We start from the raw sequence: 17,562 nt of genomic DNA, 5'->3' as shown, positions 1-17,562 counted from the left end.
TTGAAGGGGGGGTGAAGGGGGTGGGGTGGGAAGAGAGGATATTATCTGTGGACCACCATTTAGGCCCTGGTGGCCTCTGGTGATCCACAGGCTCAATTTGAGAACCACTGATCTCATGAAAAAAAAAAAAAAAACAGGATATAATAAAACCTAAATTCAAGGGAGAGGACGGACGCCTCGTGCTGTGAAGATGTAGGTGCTCCTGGTTTCAGCTTCCTGCAATGAGACCTGTGAACTCCACCTACGGCTGCCTCATTGTCGGGGGAGTCTTAGGTGGTTAAGAAGGGCTTTCTAAAGAAATGCCTTCTGGTGAAGGGATGTGGTTTGGTTGGATGGGTGATGGGAAGTTTGTTTCAGGAGTACTGGCAGCATGGCAGTGCTGAAACTGGGAGGCTTCGTGGTCTAAAGGATTGGGAAGGTTTCTTTATCCCGCTGTGCTCCTGACTGCTTTTGTGATCATGGGCAAGTAATTACTTGGAATTTCAGTCTCCAAGTGTCATGAGAAGACAAGTCCTTATTACTGCTTCACAGGGTGGTAATTAGTAGCGTGACGGGCACCTATGAAGAATTGCTATGATTGCTAGGGAATGAACTGAATTTTGGCAAAATGAGATTTTGGTTGCTTTGGATCTTTTAATCTCATGGTATTTCAGTTTTGATAGCATTATCTCTGATGACCCTTTTATTAACAAATTAATGTAAAACATGATACACCCTCAGTTTGCCTGCCATTTGGGGGGGGAGATAGTTGCAATAATAGGTGTATAGTGAGTATATGGTCAGATTTATGAAAAATTTACAACTTGTTTGTAATTTATTAGGGGTTGGTGTTGGAAAAAATGAAAATCTAGCAGAATATTTTAAATGTTGAGTTCATTTTGGACTTAACTATATTACAGTGTTCAAAAATTTGCGTAGTATTTGAAAAAGGCTCTCGTCTCATTGGGAAGAATTATAATTATACACCTATTTGAATAGTTTTAGTCCTTTAATACTATTTAATCTTGAAGCTGACTGCTCAGTATTTCAGGAAGTTAGACTGGAAGCTTTATGTGGATGTTTAGGCACACAAAAATTAAATGCACATAAAGTCTTGTACATTATTAGGTAGAAACTTCTGAATGCTATTCCATTGCAAAATTTTGGACTTCATTTGTATAATGAAGTATTGATCCATAATGCTTATATAGTTCTAAAAATCATGTTAACATAACTGGCAAAAATGAATCTTTCAATGATTAAATTAGTTCCCTGCAAACTTTCCCTTAATTTTTTTTTTACTTCAGTCTTGTAGGCAGTTGACAGGTTTTAAATAATTCACATCATGTTAAATGTTATGTAAGTCATTTTGATAAATTATGAGATGTGTTCATCAGAGAAGTTTTTAATAAGAAAGCTGTGCTTTCAGAAAAACTCCCATTTATATGTTAACAGAAGAACAGTTGCATTTGATATGAAAGGAACATTTATAAAAATGTGGAAAAGTCATTAGCTGAAAATTTAACATTTGTCTTCACTGTCAGATATCACAGAATGTCTGTGTATTGCGTTTAGAAAACTTCTTCAGTGATCATACAGCTTTTCTTGCCTTGCTATAGCCCAACACTCTCTTTTATGATAAAAACCCCATGGAATGCCAGCATTCTCTGTATTCTTTTTAGTTTGTTGCAGCATATTCTTAGATGAAAAAAATGAGAGTTTTATCATTATTACTATTTGTCAGTAAAACATTTTTAACTGGTAATTGATTTCAAAGAACCTTTATTTTCCGGAATTAAATGATTTGGACATTGACCCTATGGGTACTGTTTACTATTATAGTTTCATTAGATTAAGCAGCTTTTTGGTGAACTGTAAACACACTGGGGTAAAGAAACATGAAGATAGTAGAGAATGGAAACAGAGTTGGAAGCCTGGGTTATTTGGGGATTTGCATTATACTATCTGCACAGTTGCCCTTTTTTTTAGGAGTGTTGCCTGGAAAAGAGGGGCGGATGAACCTGGAAGTAAGTAAAAGTCATTCTAGGTGTGTAGCATCAAGGCAGTTGATATCCAAGCATCAGCTAACTTTTCTCTTTATACATCAACACTGCATGGCCTGCACCAAATAAGGAACTGAACCAGGGGTATGTTTTTACCTCCACAGCTGCCTCCTTCCATCAGAGCACCTTGTTGAACTTAATGTCTAGTCACACATCATTGGCATGCTTTCTCCCCAGCATATAATTTACAAAGCTGGGGGAAAAAAATAAGATGATACAGTTTTACTACTGTGTGTAAAAACAAGATTTTAAAAATTTAGTATTAACTTATCAATACAGGAAACAATGCATACTCTCTCCAGAGCTACCAAAAGTTTTGACTCCCTCTATTGATAAGTTAATGACTTTTGCTATATATTTGCTAAAGAACGTAAATCTAAAATTTAATAACAAGGGGAAGTAAAGCTGGATTTGGAGATGTTACAAATTAAAAAAATGGCCATAAAGATCAACAGTAGAATTCATTTGTGTACATGGATGTCCTTTAAAATAGAGGCATCGTCCATTTTTTTCTTAATGTATGAAAATGACTGTTGACCATGCTAATGTATAGAGTTGTGCATCTTATGACATTAAGTGGTTTGCTGCTTTGATGGAAATTATGGTTCAGTGGGTTGGATACAAGAGAGATGACTGTTCACAGAATAACCTGTGAACTTTCACCCCTCTGTATGGAAACTTGTTTCAGGGCCAAATCCTTGTAGCTGTCTTCTTGCCCCGGTCAGTGCCAGCCCTACTATTCACAACACTGCTGCCACCGAGGCCTAGGTATGTAAACGCTTAAGGAGTTTTTTACAAGTCTTTTAACATCACGCTAGGTTTTAAAAGAATTCAGTTTCAGTTTGGTTTAATGACAGGGTATTTTATGTGACTGTCCATTTCTTACTGTGTAAATATAATTTAAAGAGTTACCTTTTGCTCCATAGGGATTTTCTAAGTAAAATATTTTTACTTGCTATATGGTAGAATGGGGAAGAAAACTTGGGACGTTAACAGTATGCTTCTTCAGTGTCCAAACTATTTCTAAATGATTTCTGGGCTTTATTCATTAACTAGGTACACCTGGGACAATTAATATTATTGACTGTTTTAACATTGCCTTCTTTTTATTTTGCAAGCTAAGAAGAGATACCAGTGAACCTAAATAGTGGACGAAAACAGGAGTGTTCTAATATTTTTTTTTTTGGAGGGGGGCATGAGGGCCACTGTTTTAAACTGCCATTTATTTGCCTTATTTGACTTTCAAAATACTATTATGTTAATGTGAAAATAATTAGAACATCCACACTACAGTATGTATATAAGTATAGAAATTTAAATTTAATTGCTGTATCAGATCTAGAAGTAAAATAAGATTTTTTTTTTTAAGTTACAGAGTTTGTAGTCAAATTCTAACTGTGAAATGGGGACATTTTACCTTTCTTTCTTTGGATAGGATCAGTTCTTAAGAGCAGCCCCGGTAACTGGAGGAATGGGAGCCGTGTTGATGAGAAAGATGGGCTGGAGAGAAGGAGAAGGATTAGGAAAAAACAAAGAAGGAAATAAGGAACCTATCCTAGTTGATTTTAAGACAGACCGAAAAGGTAACACATTGTTTCGGGAATGTTGATTATACTTACTTTAATATTTAGGGTTTCATCACCGTCCCTTTTTTTTTTTTTTCTTTTTTTTTTTTTTTTTAAGTAAGCTCCTTGCCCGGTGTGGGCCTGAACTCACAACCCTGAGACAAGTCATATGCTCCGACAGAGCCAGCCAGGCTCCTCTTTAAAAAAAATTTTATTCCCCCCCCCAAAGTAACTCCTACGTTTCGATGTCCATGATGCTTAACTAGAGCGTATCTACAGCTTTTTGTTAGGAAACAAAAGTTACACAACCATTTGTGGCAGCTTTTGTAGATATAGATGGAGTCACTAATTTGAGCTAAAAGGTGGTCTTATGTTAGTTGCTAAATATTAGGGAAATGTGCAGATTATCAGTGTGATTGAAATTCCAACTGGATTTCAGTGTTAGTAAATGGTATCCCCATTTTGTTTTCTCTTGACAGGGAATATATACTTGTCTTTGTTTCTAGGCTGTATTTTTTTCCTTTCTTTGATATTTTATCCCATACATTCTCCTTATTTCCTACTAGAGTGCTGTTTTGTCTTCATTTTAATTAAACCCTTTTGGCATGTCCCTCTTAAAATTTTAAGCTCCGTAATTGAGTTTCCTTGGGTGGGGCTGGAGAATAGTAGACCAGTTGCTGACAGCAGTGTCAGCTCTTCCTATTACCCTTGTGCTTGGGGTACCTTGGAACTTTTTATCTTTCCTGGTACTTTGTGATCGGTCTACATAGCCTGCATGCAGTTGCTAAGTATTAAAAACATACTTAGAAGGGTGCTTGGATGGCTCAGTCGGTTAAGCATCTGACTCTTGATTTTGGCTCAGGTCGTGATCCTCAGGGTTGTGAGATCAAGCCCTTCATTAGGCTTAGCACTAGGTGTGGAGCCTGCTTGGGGATTCTCTCTCCTCTGTTGCTCCCTCACGTAAAAACAAAAAAACAAACAAAAACTCACATATACATATATGTATATATACACTTAGTGCTCATTGGTAACAGCCAATTGGTACTTTTAAGTAATTTCTTTCCTTGGAATAATGTCTTCCATAGAATCAGATGGGGCTGGGCTGTCAGCTCAGTGTGATTTCTATAGCTTGTATAAGTCTCATTTTTAAGAACTGGAAAGTTCAGAACTGGAAATTTCCTTATCTTTGCAATCAGAAAGGCAAGTTGGAGTTAATACAGTTAAATTATTTTGTGTCAGTGAATTTGGAAACCAACCAGCTTGGACCAAATTGTGTGTCTTGTAAAATGTCTTGCATCGGAATTTCTGTATTGTCATCCACATAGAATACTGTGATGCCACTTTTTTTTTTTTTTTTTCAAATTGGAGGGATTTATTTTAACGATGGCCCAATAGGCTGGAAACAGCATGAGAACCATCCTGTGCTGTTAGCATTAATTCAAACTCTAATTAGAAAAGGACATTGTACTGATGTCACATTGACATTGTCTTACACAAGTTGAATAGATTTTTTTGTGTCATAAAAGGTGATTGGTTGGAAGAAAACATCTGTGAATGCATTATGTAATTCCAGAGAACGTCCTCTTTGGAATTGTGTACTGGGCGTTGGGTTTGGAAAAGCATACTAGCAGAATTAGTGAAAAACTGATTGAAGATTCCCCCTAGGAAAAATGGAAGCAGGAAAGCATGGATTTTGGCTAGTAATACAGTGAAATCCCATTGGAAAGGGGGAGGTTATGCAGTGAGATCGTCTGTCTTCTGTGAGCAATCTTTATTTGATAAGTCAGAAAGGGGTTGTTTGCTCCCATTTATAGAGACACCCTCTCACTTTTAATTGGGGTGTGTGACCTAAAATCCTCACCTTTTGGGGAACTTAATTAACTGAGCAGTGTTTTAAGGGATGGGAAGCCTTTAGAAATCACTTGTAATAAATAGCCATTACTTTTTAAACTTATGAAGAAACAGTCCTGGAGATGTTAACTGTGGCACTTAATTTATAGATATATTCATATATTAGGTTTTTGTGTTTTCTGAACATTGATTTTTTTATACAATTTCTAATACCAAGGTATATGAACATATAAGTATATAGGTTTATATATTGAAACACAGGAAGACAAATCAAATTATATAAAAATCAGGGGTAGTGGGAGTTGAATATTTTATTGGAAGGCATAGGTTCCTACAGAGGGAATCATTGTATATTATAATTTAAAACGATGCTTTGGAGTTTATTCAGTGAACATTCGCTTTTTATTTTAAAGGTCTTGTTGCAGTAGGAGAAAGAGCACAAAAGAGGTCCGGAAACTTCTCTGCTGCAATGAAAGATCTGTCAGGTGAGAGTACATTTTAATTTCCTCTTGTCCCATCCCCACCTGGAATTCATAATTTGTTGCCACAGATAGTGGAAATAATTAACAAACGGTTATTTTTTTCTGTGCAGGCAAACATCCTGTGTCTGCTTTGATGGAAATCTGTAATAAGAGAAGGTGGCAACCACCAGAATTTCTCTTGGTCCATGATAGTGGCCCAGATCATCGCAAACATTTTCTCTTTAGGGTAAATATGAATTTCTGCATTAATTGTATACCCTTATTAATTTGATGACTTAGAGGGTGAGGGATAAGCATTGTATGGTCACAGGATTGATACATTGTGGGTTGGGAGTGAATATATGTGTGTGGGTAGAAGTGGTAGGGTTTTGGGGTTTTTAAATATTTAAGTATACTTTAATATGACCTGTTAATATCCTGCTTTTAAAAATGTTGGAGGGAAAGATGTGGGCAAAATCTGGTGAACAATTTGTTGACATTTTCTAATGGAACATGGGGAATTAATTTAGTAGTTTTATCAGAGATTTCTCCATTCCTGCCCCCCCCCCCCGGTCCCATTTGGAGACCTGCTCTTAATTTGCAGTCCCTTTTTCCAAATGATTTGCTTCTTCTGGGTTGAGGTTAATTTGACTTACATAGTGTGGGTTTTGTATTTTTGTAAATTATTTTTCTAGCATTTAGTGAAAAAGTACAAAGCTAATAGATATTAAAGTTTGATGCTGTTCTTATTGTATGTTTTTCTTGAATAGGTATTGAGAAATGGAAGCCCTTACCAGCCCAATTGTATGTTTTTCTTGAATAGGTATTGATAAATGGAAGCGCTTACCAGCCCAGCTTTGCCAGCCCTAATAAGAAGCATGCTAAAGCCACAGCAGCTACTGTGGTTCTTCAAGCAATGGGCCTTGTACCAAAGGACCTCATGGCTAATGCCACTTGCTTCAGGAGTGCCTCACGTAGATAGATTGAGGTTTTATATTAATCATTTCAGATAATTTTACTCTGCATCAAAATGTATTTCCTCTTTAATGTTGTAAATATTTGGCAATTTAAGACATTGTGTAAAAAGCAATCTGTACAAACATCTCCAGGCTTTGATTTTTGTACCATGGAAATTGTATTTAACCATACAGGGTTTTGGTATGTTTATATTGTTTACCTTAGTGATGTATTTGTTTAAGTGGCTAACATCCAAACGATTGTTTGAAGGCATCCGTAATCTTCAGTGTGGAATGTTAAATAACGCTTTTATACTGTATTTTGTACTATGATGTAACCTCCCTTCCTTATGGCTAGGCTGCTGTAACACTTGCCTGTAATCAGTGAAGGGCTGTGCACCTTGTACTAGTTCACAATGGGTTCTGCTGGACAGATACTGGGCCAGTGTTATTGAGGTAATCAAGCAAGATCTGTTCCACAGGGCTAATGCCACCATCTCCCCTTAAAGTTTTGTAGAGGTTATAAAAAGAAAGTGCTATGTTGTGTGATGATCTGCACTAAGTCCTGCGTTCCCATCAAAGCCACTTGGGCCATGAGAAGGGAGTCAAAATGAAGTCTGATTAGAATTCTACTGCAGAGGCCAAGTACATTTAGTATGGCATTGAGTTGTGATATAGTTTTACTTTGATGTGCATTTTGAATTTCAGCTACACCTAGATAGACGTTAAATGATAATTAAAATGCTGTAACCAACTTATCTAATAAAATCGGCACCCAGCCACTATTTTGTTGACTATGAGAAAGTTTAAGTTTATGTTAATTTTTAGGGTCTGATAGAATATTTCATGTGTATTACAGTGGTATTCATAATGCTATGTCTCTAAACTTTATTTTCAAAAGCTTAAGGCCCAAATATAAACTTCTCTGGAATAAATGTGGTGTTTTATTTTTTGGATCATAAAGTAAACACATACTTCTTCACTAAATACTGTTATTTCTTTACCCAATGCTTTTGATTTCTAAGTACTTTTATTTTTAAGAAAATTTGAATTACACATCCACACACCCCCACACACCCCCACACAAATACCTACCAGGAGCGTTAAATACTACTTCACCATGACAGCTGAGCATACATTACAATTATTAACACTGTTCTATCTGGAATACAAAATACCCTTATCTGAAGTAACATGCATTAAAAAACCAAATTTAATATATTTGAGAATAAAGAAATTATAAATCAGAAGGAAAGCAGCAGCTAAGGTGGTAGACACATAAACAATCATCAGTTCAGCACTTATTGTCTACATTTGTACCTTTATAAAGCTAGAACCTGCGTATAGTTGTAGGTGATTCATCAAATAGTTTTGCCCTGATAACCATCAGTCACAATGCCAGGAGATAACTGATGGGAATTTAGCTTCAATTTCCCATTTGCAAGGAAATACATTCATGACATTGAGTTTTCTACTAAGTTTATAATTAGGTTATAAGGGTCTAGAAGTCTCATTCAAGTTACTGATGTTTTTAAAAAGTGGGGAGTTATCTTTGTATCTGAACAATCTAATCAATATTAAAAAATGCTGATTCAAAATCAATCCTGCTTAACACATGTAATAAAAATTAATGTAAAAGGTTAACGTTTATAAACATTTGATATTTTAAAAGATAGTTATATATTCCTTTAACTTCCAAAATGAACTTTAGAGCCAAAGGGATAATCTTGAATTTCCTTGCTAGAAGGCTTTTTCCTCAAAGATTCCTTTTAGGCTTACTTTGGTGTTCAGGATCTCCAATTATAAACGTAGTCACTCATTTCCACATGCCTTAAAGATGACTTTCCCAGTATTGGTGTTTGACTAAGTTGGTCCAGAGTCTTAGGATGCAACCCACAGTTAGCAAGCTCCTCATGAACAGTCTCCTGTGGAAATTTGTACTCTAGTTAAAAAGCACATCAGTCTTTGAACACTCAGATTTTTTTTTAAAAAATATTTTTTAAAAGTTGTTTTTTTTAAAGTAATCTCTATACCCAGTGTGGGACTCGAATTCACGACCCTGGAAAGCATTGCATGCTCTTCTGGCTCAACCAGCTAGGTACTCCTTTATTTTTATATTTTAAAGTAGGCTCCATGCCCAATGTGGGCTTGAACTCACAGCCCTGATACAAGAGTCGCATGCTCTACCAACTGAGTCAGCTGGGCACCCATGGACACTCAGATTTTAATAATTACCACTGGAACTTTGAGAAATACCTGCCTTACTCATTTGTTTATAGGGAAAGGCAGTTCACTGACAACATAAGTTGACCCTAAAAGTTTTCACATATAACAACAGCATCCACAAATAAATTTGGTTATTGCCAGAAGTCTGGCAAATGATAAAAGCATGAGGCAATTTTAAAGGTCTTAATACCTGTAAATAAAAACCTAACTATGTCCAAAATTAAAGGCAAATACTGGTTAAATACCCATAGTTGTTTATAATGAAAGAATCAGGTACTATTAAGTTCTGGATCTAAGACAGCCGTGAACATAACTTGCCTTTTTGGGAAGTTCTTTAGTCATTGTTGAGTACAACAACCTAAATTGATAAAATTTACCTCAAAAAAACCAAGTCTTATCCCTTCATCTTCGTAATTAGGATTGATAAATAGTACAGTTTAATAACCTGAGACACAAGTTTGGCTCATTGTAAATCACTTATTTCTTCCATCTGAGGAAACTACAATGAATGCTTACAGCTGTCTACTTACCTTATCCAGTACTTTATCCACTGGCAGGCAGATATTAAATACAGCAGTTGGCTCATGTGCATACAGGCCAGCAGAAAATGATCCCTTTTGTGAAGATTTGAGTAGCATCGTTACAGAATGTAGAGAATGAGGCATGACAGGACCCGTAATCTCCAAACTAAATTGATCTTTGTATCCAGAAACAGCGTGTGTCTTCACATTTACACTTCGTGCCTTCAAGAAAATTTAAAGAAAAAATTATGGTCACCATCTCTCAAGCTTTTGTCCCTAGCTAAAGACTTGTTCAGTAACTTCACTTGGGTGTTCCTCTTTACTGGTTATGGACTACGAGGTACAGCACAGAGCGAATACAGTCAGTGGTGCTGTAACAGCACTGTACGGGGACAGCTGCTACTACACTTGCGATCACAGCATGTAGTAGTTCAAGACATCAAAAGAATGCTATAGGAGTAAAAAGGTTAATTCTCCATCTGTAGCACATCTTCAAATTATGACTCAGTTTACGCATGTTCTAGAGAATATAATTTTTCATATGCTATCCTGATTTAGTAATACACTTTATTAAAAAATTTTTTTTAAGCAGGCTCCATACCCAGAGTGGAGCCCAATTCAGGGCTTGAACTCACGACCGAGATCAAGACGTGAGCTGCATCAGACGCTTAATAACTGAAACACCCAGGTTTCCCTATTAAAATTTTTTTAATGGAAGTATAGTTGACACACAATGTTACATTACTTTCAGGTGTACAACAGTGATTCTACAACTCTCTCCATTATGCTGTGCTTGCAAGCGTAGCTCCCATCCTTCACCGTATAAGCCATTATAGTACCGTTGACTGTATTCTCTATGCGCTAACTTCCATTCCCCTGACTTACTCTATTTCAAAACTGGAAGCACGTACCTCCCACTCCCCTTCACCCCTTTTTACCCACCTCCCATCCCAATTCAGTAATATATTTCAATGCAGAATATTGTGCAAATAAATATAAGAATAAATTCTATTTTTAAAAGTAAATAAAAATTCTGTTGCTAGTAACATTATGTATTTTGTATTTACATGCATATTTTCAACACTATGGATATACAGCTATTCTTTTCACTTATCCATGATTCAGGTTTTCAGATTAATAATTTAACATAACAATCTTGGCTAGGTTCTTTCAATGGTTAAGAAATGAGACTAAATGAGATTAAGCAACTTTTCCATATGGCAAAATGCTTTTGTTGCCATTTATTCAGTCAGAAAAAATTATTTTAATGCAAATCAAATAAAACATTTCATATAATTACTATATTTTCATGTAATTCTTTTGATATACCTTCGTATCAACAAATTTTTTTACTGGGAGGAAAACAAAGACAAAATCTGCACCACATAAAATGATAAGAGTTATTAAAAACAAATCAAGACTTTGTTCTTGATTTCTTCTTAAAAGGCTAGTTTATGAGGATTAGTGTAGAATTTTTTTTTTCCTTTTCATTACCTTAAGCATTTGCATTGTGGCACCTCGGAAAGCTATAGGCGATAAGAGGGTTGGTGGAAGTCCTGCCTGTGGACCTGAGCTAGCAACTAAACTCTTAGAGTTGATCAAAAAATTCAGCAACGTAAGGGTATTCATTCCCTTCACCAACACAACAGACTCAGGTCTGTGATCCATTCGCACTTCATGTTTCTCTTTACGTCTGAAAATGACAATCAAGGAACTTGCAAATTTAAATCCCATACCAATGGAAAAGTCATCTTGATTCGGAATCACCTGGGACTCTTTCTTCCCATTCTGAACTGGAAAAGCTCTTGCTACCCCACTCTGCTGCAATTATAACGCATCTGTTTAAATCAAAATGATTTCTCTTTGACCATCTGAATTTGCTAGAAGTTGATACCTAACAAAAACTAGTTTCTTCTCTAGTCAAAAACATGCTCTATATGGAATGTTTTCATTTTTAAAAAATAGTTTAGTAATAATTGTTCATGGTTTACTGGTACTTACGGAGTTTATTTAATGTAATGATGGAGAATTAGTTTAAATATGATCTTAAGATAATTTAAGATTATAGTCAAATAAAACTGTCAGTCAGTATTACATACATAGCTCACTAACTTAATTCAATGAAAACCAGTTGTAGGTAACACAACTGAAAGGATACAGCTTGATAGAGAGTATGTCTGGTTTTTTAATTTTATCTTGCACACCCATCTCTTCCAGCCAGGAGAAACTTTCATCTTCATCCTCATCACTGATTACTTGTTCCCTAGAAGATTGTTAGAGTTAGAGTTTTCATTTCATAAAACTGCTCCCTCTATAAAACAACTACACTGAGTCCATAAGGCCTTAGGTGACGTAAAAGCTCATTTTAATCACATACTCCCCCTGTTCCAGGCTTGTTCCAGATGCTTTTTTCTTCTCATGGGCATTTTCTTTTATTAGTGGCAGAGAAAATTCAATACCTACATGAGAAAAAAAAATATAACTGAGTTTTCTTTAATCTAAAAGAACTTAACGAGTGTGCCCTACTTTTATAGAGTAGGAAATCTGAAGATTGGAGCTTTTACACTTGATTAAAGCAGTAGCTTTCGGGGCGCCTGGGTGGCACAGCGGTTAAGCGTCTGCCTTCGGCTCAGGGCGTGATCCCGGCGTTATGGGATCGAGCCCCACATCAGGCTCCTCCGCTATGAGCCTGCTTCTTCCTCTCCCACTCCCCCTGCTTGTGTTCCCTCTCTCGCTGGCTGTCTCTATCTCTGTTGAATAAATAAATAAAATCTTAAAAAAAAAAAAAAAGCAGTAGCTTTCAAGCTTTCTTGACAGTAGTCCACAACCCTCCCCCCCCACTTCAAACAAAAGGTTCAGGAAACAATACATACTCTCACTACATGTGGTACTCTTTCCTAAAGTGCTGACTGAGCCTACTAAATAGATTTCATGATCATTAATGGTTGACACAGTTGGAAGATTGTTATTAAAATGGGGTAATTTGTACTATCAAGGGCTTCCCAGAGGAGTATATTCAGATAGGAACCTTACAGCTCAACATGTGTTTGTCAGATCAGAGAAGGGAATACCATTAACTTAAAGCTATGCATAAGGGACAGCTTAAGTCACTGCCAGAAAAAAAATCAGAAATAAAGAAGATGTTACTTAAAAAATACAGGTAAAACTGGTAAAAGACAATTCAACTGGTACAAAGACAATTCAAATTTTAGCTCTCAAGGAAAGTAATTAATATACAGTATGGTATTCTCATTTTAAGCCAATGGTTTTACCTTCATTTTTCATTGCTTCTCTTATGCCTCTAGTTGTAGGAGATATGAGAGCTGTGATTACATCATTTCCTGCTAATCCTGCTGCACGGAACAGGATAGTAAACTGATAGGTACAAACGTAGAAATATGGGCAAAGTTTCGTCTTCAGCAGATTATAGAGAGAAGTGAAGCTCACAGACCTATGAAGCAGCAAAATTTTCTTTAGATTTTTTACGTATTTAGCTTAACATCTAAAATTTAGTTTTTTATAATTCGGTTTGATATTCACTTGATTGAAAACACAATACAAATATTACAGATAATGGTTCTAATTTCTGCCACTACATACATAACTTGGCTTTTACAGGACGAAAACTGGTCATGAGACTCACTGATGACTTCTGAATACTTTAACAAATAGTGTTTACCGCTTAAACACTAAACGTTTTTTCTTTAAACAAAACACAATTGATAACTGGCTGCTGACTTTTCTCTGAGCAGCTTCTGCTGATGAGAAAGGAAGCAGCCACTGATAAGAAATAACATAAGACAATGTCTGTATATATTTATGTAACATTTATACGTAATTCCACAATTGTATGAAGAGTGAATAAGAGTTAAAAAAAAAAGGGAACAATTTAAATGTTGGTTATTAACAGTTTAGAAAAAATAAGTCAGAAGGACACAGAGATCCTTTTACCACTACACATTTCCACATTGAAAATAAGGTAAGGAGAAAACACCGATAAAATGAAAATTCACTATTAGGATGCAAAGTTTTTAATCTTACCAATCACTCATTAAAATGTGTTGCAAGGTTTCATCATTTGACCAAGGGCTTATCTTTCCAGCCATTTTTCTATCAGCTCCAATGCGAGGGAACAGTGGGAGCCAAGGAAAGGCAGGGTGGAGCCAGTAGATAAGGCTCTGCTGGAAGGCACAACGGAGCTCCGTGGAGAGTCTGGGGTCCTAAAATCCAGAGATGATATTGAACAGTTTTTGCACATTAGCAGTATAAAATTTCATTAAAAAGCACTGAACATACCACTTATTCTCAAAATCTTTACTGCTTCCTATAGGAAAGTATTAATAACTGTTACAGGGGCTAAAATGTAGTTTATTCTTGTCAGCATTTATTGTTTGTTACAGCGCAGCAGAAGGCAGACTTGAATACAGATGGGTACATTATCTCAGCTCTCCTGAGAACAATGACGATGTTGTTATAGGTGGGGGGTGGTTTGGGTGGGGATTTATATTGTATGTAGGTAATACTATGTTCAACCCCTCTCCCTTCACAACTGTTTCAATAGTAGCCAGTAAAAATGGGTAATGTGAATTAAAAATCATCCTGATTTATTTATTAAAAAAGATGTACCAAGGCCTCTTTTAGGTAATCACTTTTAACCTAGCTTGAGTTGATGAGCTGCTTCAGAACATGGCAACGTCATCTCTCCAAAACCATTCTAGAACTTATTAGCTCTACTACCATATTTACAACAAACTATCAACCAGGTAGCAAGAATTAGCGTGTATAAAAAAAGAATATACGTTATATCGGAAAATCAGTAGAATAACCAATCTGCCTTTTCAATTGCCTTTCGTTTCTTTCCATTTTCTTTCTCAAAAGGCGTTAGAAGAATGGTTTAGTTCAAAACAATTCCTGCCTATAACATGAACTAATTTGCAGGACAGGTCTCTAAATTTAATGGGCAGTTACTGAATCTGACAGAAAAAAATGCATGAAAGCACCGTTTAGGAAATACAAAATTTCCCAAGTCTTTGTGTCTCTAAATTGCAGAAGAAAAACTTAATAGGACGAAGTATCTGTGACATTTTGTAAGGAAGCATGTTTTACAATTGTTACTTTAAAACATAACCATTTTCCTTCAGAATTACCTGTATACTTTGAGGCAAAGTAACTTCTGTTGCCCTACAATGCTGGACAACACCGTGAGCCTCTTCCTGGGCTTTCAAATGATCTGCCCAAGTAAAGGGTTGAGAAGAGGTGAAAAGGAGTCGAGTTTTAATACTCCAGTCCACAGGTAACTCAGTACTTTCTGAGGATGGAATATCAGATTCCGAGAATGATACTTGTGGAGTCTTTTAGAAAACAGAGAACACAAAAATTAGTACAGTATCAAAAACAAAACCCTTTGATCAACTAGCATGATCACTGAAATGTCAAAATTTTATAAACTGTGTAAGTAACACTGAAAATACACTACACACTATGAAACATTCCAGAAAGAGTTACACTGTTGACAGTGTTTTCTCTGGGAAGCTGGGATTTATTGTTGTTATGGGTGGTAGCGGTGGAGGGCCCATTTTACCTTTTAGTTTACATATAGTTCTATATAGTTTAGTTACAGGAAGCATGTACTATTTCCACAATCATAATTAAAAAAAAAACTAAAATCTATTGATCTTGCTGTCAAAGCAAAAACCTTCCAAGTGTTTTATTATTTTTAGAAGATTTATTTATTTTTGTGGGGGAGGAGCAGGAGGAGAGGGAGAGAACCTCAAGCAGACTCCATGCTGAGTGAGGAGCCTGACTCCGGGGCTCAATCTTTCCACCCTGAGATCATGACCTGAACTCAAATCAGGAGTTACACACTTAACAGACTGAGCCACTCAGGGCCCCCCCCAAGTATTTTAAAAAGCACCTTCTAAGCCTCTAAAACTCTGGAACCAGAGTTTAGGCTAAGCAGCTCCTGCAGGTAACTTAGGCAGGGATCTTAAGAGACCATATGTAAAAGGCATTTCCTGATCTCAAAATTTCCTTCCGAACTGTTCTGCTGTCCTTTCAAATAAAGTTTTTCCACTTTACTGTGATTCTCTGAGGTGACATCATAAAAAAATAACAAGTAAGGGGGAACTATTTCTTTTTTCTTTTCTTTTTTTTAAAGATTTTATTTATTTGTCAGAGAAAGAGAGAGAGTGCACAAGCAGGGGGAGCAGAAGAGGGAGAAGCAGGCTCCCCGATGAGCAGGGAACCTAGGACCTTGGGATCATGACCTGAGCCGAAGGCAGTCGCTTAACCAACTGAACCACCCAGGCAGCCCTGGGGGGTAAGTATTTCTCACAGACCCTGTGAAAGTTGCCTATTTACATGAAAAGGAGAGTGGGCCTTAGAGAGCTCTTCCAGCCTGCTCCTGTTAGGACAAACTATGTTTCTGTTAAACTATCACAACAGGAATACCCCAGGAATGGTAGCAAGTGCGTGTTGTGGTGGTGTCAGCAGGGTTCAGTGATATACCACAACCTGTGGAGGTAATTTGGGGATTTTGTTTGAAGATTCAGTTAAGGACTAAGCTCAAGGGGCGCCTGGGTGGCTCAGTCGTTAAGCGTCTGTCTTTGGCTCAGGGCGTGATCCCAGGGTCCTGGGATTGGGCCCCGCATTAGGCTCCCTGCTCTGCTGGGAGCCTGGCTCCTTCCTCTCCCGCTCCCCCTGCTTGTGTTCCCTCTCTCGCTGGCTGTCTCTGTGTCAAATTAAAAAAAAAGAAAAAAAAAAGACTAAGTTCAAAACGCAGCTGAGTGTGAAGTGATGAGCTGGAGCTGTGACCACCCACAGAGTAACAGTGTAAAAACAGCTGGAGGTAGAAGGAGAACCTTTATCTACACCAACTCCAGCGTTGGTACCGTCAGAAACATCATTTTTATATCATATAAAGTCCATTAGGGTGCTGATGCCATCTTTTCAACCCTGGCAGAAATGATCACTCCCTCAACATTCTTGGCAAAACGATTTTCCAAGTAAATGTTTCTGAGCGGTATGAATTTAGATTATAAGAATATACATTCTAATAACATTTAAAAACTATTACCTGGAGTAATTCAGTAACGGTTGTTCTTTCAGGAAACTTCTCTTCCCACAGCAAATCATTTTCCTGATTAGAATCTAAAAACTGAGGGGAAACAACGGTGCTTTTTAATCCTAAGTGATGCTGGAGTTTGCGTTAAATACGTACAGAGCCTCACCGGCATGCAAGTTCTTCAATAAATGCCAAGTGCAAGAATTCACATGCAAATCACTAGATCAGTGTTTCAGCTTTGTGTCTGAACTTTTACCATCAAATAACTATTGGTCTGTGGACGGGGTAAGGCCGGTGATCTGTGCGTCTAATAACTGATGTAGAAATCTCAAAAGTTCAAAAGGCTTTGGGGTAAGAAAATGCTAGGAAATTCGGACCCCAGGACTCCTCAGCATTCCTCCATCTCCAGAATATTTTCGAGCGCGTGAAAAGAGAGGCTCTGAATCACGCAGGGAAGGAGGGTCTCCTGTAATTTTCCCATGGCCTTCCTGGATGAGTCGTTCCAGGATTTCTCGGACCGTCTTCCCACAGATCTCTAACCCCCAGGGGGCCGCGGCCCAAGCTCCTCCGACCCGGCTCCTCGGGCTGGACCGCCGAGGCGCGCCCCAGTGCCCTACGCTTCCCTCAGGACGGGCCGACGGAGCCGCTTGCGGGACGCACTCCACACAAAGCCCACCTTTCAGAGCGGCCCCTCCCAATGCTCGGGGTCCTTCGACCGCGACGGCTACGACTCTCCGCGCCCATTTCCCTTCGACCGCGAGAACTTGCCCTAATTCACAGCCGAGTCCCCGCACTGCGAGAGCCCCTCGCCTGCCAGGCCCGAGACACTCACCGGGCCCTGCGCCTCCTGCTGGCCGCGAGGCGGCCCGTCGGGGGG

General features: G+C 37.7%; 2 protein-coding genes across 4 annotated transcripts in view; one reads left to right on the top strand and one right to left on the bottom strand.

The window, feature by feature from the left end:
• The window catches only part of SON (SON DNA and RNA binding protein), a 31,985-nt gene extending 24,123 nt beyond the window's left edge, over positions 1-7,862 (top strand). Inside the window, exons 9-12 of one of the 3 annotated variants that reach the window (XM_002919584.4) lie at positions 3,478-3,625; positions 5,872-5,943; positions 6,051-6,166; positions 6,743-7,862. In XM_002919584.4, the coding sequence (XP_002919630.4) occupies positions 3,478-3,625; positions 5,872-5,943; positions 6,051-6,166; positions 6,743-6,901 (495 nt within the window). In that variant the 3' untranslated portion in view covers positions 6,902-7,862. Of the gene's footprint in view, positions 1-2,730; positions 2,811-3,477; positions 3,626-5,871; positions 5,944-6,050; positions 6,167-6,689 lie in introns of those variants that run through there. The other 2 variants (XM_019800028.2, XM_019800029.2) reach the window with 2 other exon arrangements.
• Positions 7,863-8,070: 208 nt separating this feature from the next.
• DONSON (DNA replication fork stabilization factor DONSON) lies at positions 8,071-17,559 on the bottom strand (the record flags this gene model as incomplete). Its single annotated transcript, XM_034654768.1, has 10 exons — positions 8,071-8,800; positions 9,632-9,844; positions 11,117-11,315; positions 11,781-11,885; positions 12,000-12,081; positions 12,895-13,073; positions 13,664-13,842; positions 14,770-14,973; positions 16,698-16,778; positions 17,518-17,559. Coding segments are annotated over 10 exons (1,422 nt in total), but the record flags the coding sequence as incomplete, so codon positions are not given.
• Positions 17,560-17,562: the final 3 nt, after the last annotated feature.

The sequence above is a fragment of the Ailuropoda melanoleuca genome, chromosome 1, assembly GCF_002007445.2.
Source record: "Ailuropoda melanoleuca isolate Jingjing chromosome 1, ASM200744v2, whole genome shotgun sequence".
Taxonomy (NCBI): domain Eukaryota; kingdom Metazoa; phylum Chordata; class Mammalia; order Carnivora; family Ursidae; genus Ailuropoda; species Ailuropoda melanoleuca.
The sequence above is the reverse complement of the archived record's forward strand: the minus strand, read 5'-3'. Positions and strand labels throughout refer to the sequence as shown.